The sequence below is a fragment of the Pelobates fuscus genome, chromosome 8, assembly GCF_036172605.1.
Source record: "Pelobates fuscus isolate aPelFus1 chromosome 8, aPelFus1.pri, whole genome shotgun sequence".
Classification (NCBI taxonomy): Eukaryota; Metazoa; Chordata; class Amphibia; order Anura; family Pelobatidae; genus Pelobates; species Pelobates fuscus.
The window spans coordinates 85,192,867-85,196,355 of record NC_086324.1 but is presented as its reverse complement, the minus strand read 5'-3'; the positions used below and the strand labels follow the sequence as shown (position 1 = coordinate 85,196,355).

Here is a 3,489-nt window from a genome sequence, read left to right as displayed (position 1 = left end):
GCTCCTTGCATCATAATGGTTATTACTACCTTCCAATTGCCATTTGTTTTTATTTATATTTTTTCTATTTTCTTTCCATGTGCCAGTTCTCAGTATATAGGTGCATAAATTATCTTCATCTCTGCCTATGATTTCTGCAGTTTGCTTTTCTGTGAGATTGATTTTACTAATGGATTATGGGTATATTTGAATGACACCCAAAACAAAACCTTATATTCCGATTTATTTACAATATTGAATTTTGCATTTATTTATAGCTATTTTAATGTCTTTATTTCTAAGTGTATAAATCAAGGGATTTAATATAGGTGTTATAATTATATAAAAAACTGAAATAATTTTGTCTATTTCTGGTAAAGAGATTGAACGAGGTTTCATATAAGTAGCTATAGCTGAACCATAAAATAATGTCACAACCATCATATGAGATCCACAGGTGGAAAAAGCTTTCTTTCGTCCAGCAGAGGACGCAATCTTTAATATGGTTATAATGATTTTAATATAAGAGATCACAATTAATGCAACAGGTATCATCAGTATAAAAGAACAAGCAAAAAACAGAAAACATTCAATAATGAATAGGCTTGTGCATGCAAGTGAAAGGACTTCTGGGACTTCACAGAGAAAGTGATTAATTTTATTGTGTCCACAAACATCTACATTTAATGTAAATATAACAACAGGAATAGACTGAACAAATCCAAATATCCAATTACCAAGAATTATTCTGATACAAACAGATCTGCTTATGATTGAGGTGTAACGTAAAGGATTGCATATAGCAATATAACGATCATAAGCCATTACAGCGAGCAGAATACATTCACAAACCCCAAGAGAAAGTGAAACAAACATTTGAGCTGCACATTCTTCAAATGAAATAGTTTTCTTGACTGACAGCAAATCTTTTAGCATTCTAGGGACAGTTGATGTTGCAAAGCAGATATCCAGAAGAGAGAGACTGGAAAGGAAAATATACATCGGGGTCTTCAGATTGTTGTCTGTCAGGCATAGAAATATAATAGAAAAGTTTCCAAATAAAATCATTACATAAGCTATCAAGAGAAATACAAAAAGGATGCATTGTGTCTTGGGGTGATCAGAGAGTCCAAGAAGAATAAATTCTATCGCAAATGTTTTATTTTTCCAAATCATTATATCTGTTAAAACAAAAAGAGAAACTAATAAAATTATAAATTATAACAGAAACCAAATAAAAAATATATATGCTGTTTATTAAATGTTAGATACCTTTAAGTTAATGTGGCACTGTCACCTCTAAAAATTAGTATTTCATAAAATGACTGTGCTGAAATTTCCCTGAAAATGCAAACCAGTAAAGAGATATATAGGGACAAAAATAGGGATATAGGGAAAGTCTAAGTACTTTCTTAGATTCAGTGTGGAGTCTAAAAGTCAATCCTGACATCTGTCGCTTGTGATGGCTGCAGGGAATTGACTGTGTTTATGGAAGGTCTTTTGGGAACCTCCATAGACCTCTCAAGTGCAAGAGTACAGCAGCGCAAGAGTAAAGCAGTGACTGCTCCGAAGAGGAACCACCGGATCAAAATGGCAATGCCTGCAAGGGACAGGTTCAGGTAAGTAGAGCCTACCTTTAACTGCCCCATGGCCATTGGACCCCCCGACAGGAGAATAGAAAACAGTTTAGGGATTTAACTTTACATGCCTGAAGAAAATGTAAAAACTATCAAAGATGGAGGTAACAGTTCAATCTGGATTCACTGACATACAGCAGCATATGATACTGCTGAATGTTATTTGTTTTTCCCTCCATGATTCATATATATCAATCATTTTTTTTTTTCCAGATAGTATATTGATTTCAAATGTCAATAAATTGTGGTCTGTTATTCATTGTTTTAAAGAAGTCAGCTAGTTCTAACCAGGTTAAGATAAATAGTAATGCTAACAGTAATAGTACTTTATTAACATATAAAGAAAAAACTAAAAATACCAACACTAATGAACCAACATTGATATTCGACTTTAATTGTAAGAACAAACAAGTCAGAAGAATTCTGAATAAATACTGGCCCATCCTCAAAAATGATGATACATTAAACCCCATACTTCCAGATAGACCAGTTGTGGTATATAGAGGAGTTCCAAATCTTAATAGAACTTTGGTACATAATCACATCAAAACAAAGAAAAATACGCATTTTCTTGATGCTACTAGAAGCATTTTTGGTTGTGGAAATTGTGGGGCCTGCAAAAACACCCAGAATAAAAAGAGAAAAATTACAACATTCCCACACCCAAAAAATCCATTTTTTTTTTAAATCAATGAATTAATTACATGTGATTCAAAAAAAGTGATATATACTATTAAGTGTCCCTGCGGTCTCCTATATGTAGGACCTACCATACGCCCTCTACATATACGTATACAAGAACATATTAGGACTATCCGCAATGGTTTTGAAAAACATAGTTTATCTCTGCATTTTCTTAAAATTCATAATAAAGATCCTGTAAATATTACATTTATGGGGGTACAACAAATCACTCCTAATTGGAGGGGCGAACATTTTATACAACACATAGGTCGTATGGAGGTGGATTTTCAATCTGAACACTATGTTACCTCACGGATTAAATAGCGACTTTGAACTGTGTCATTTCCTATGAGAAAATATAATTTTGCCGCCAAAAAACTCCTTCAGAAAATTACCCTCTATTTTGTTTACACTATTCATATCCAGATAGCCTTCACCCCAAGTCAAAGATTATACTTTACAATACAATATTGTAATATGTAAATTATTGTATATATGTAATATAATAATCTTCATCTAAAGATCTACACTACATCATAGAGGTATATCTTGAATACTTCATATTTGGGACTAATTATGTATTGATTAATTTTATTAGAGGTAATTCAGTATTGGAAATGTGTATATGAAATAATTTATATGGATATTTATATATTTCCAATCAATATTGAAAGACTATTATGTTAATACACTATTATGTTAATAACCATGTAATGGTTAAATTCAATCTGATCTAATTCAATAGAATTTTCCTCTTACAATCCATGTCTATACAAAACCCCTAAGACACACATTAATCTAAACAAACCAATTATACTTTTGTTGACATATCCAAAATATTTAATCTATTTTTTCTTAATTAATTAGAGAAAAAAGTAGATGACTACAGAACTAGAGAAACTTAGTCCTGGAGCCAAAGAAGGACTGAGTGGGCAGCACATAAGGGGCCTAACCCCGAGCGGTAATTAATAGAGAAATTCCAAAGTATGAGGTGTTTGGAGAGGAGAGCGAAGGTCCAACTACAAAATCACACTCGGCTGAGGGTGTGCCCACATGGGGTGTACTAAACTCCCCGAGTGGTAGAGAAAAATAATAATAAATCTTTATTGGGAAAAATATATATAAATAGTAAAAACACGGTAAATGTCAAGAGACTATATGCAATATGCAGGAGTGGGAATTGGTCTCT

The 3,489-nt window shown here is 32.5% G+C and overlaps 1 protein-coding gene across 1 annotated transcript; it reads right to left on the bottom strand.

Annotated features, from left to right (window-relative positions):
* Positions 1–222: 222 nt before the first annotated feature.
* On the bottom strand, positions 223–1,155 carry LOC134571278 (putative olfactory receptor 2B3). Its single transcript, XM_063429452.1, has one exon. The coding sequence runs from the start codon at positions 1,153–1,155 to the stop codon at positions 223–225; it is 933 nt and encodes a 310-aa protein (XP_063285522.1).
* Positions 1,156–3,489: the final 2,334 nt, after the last annotated feature.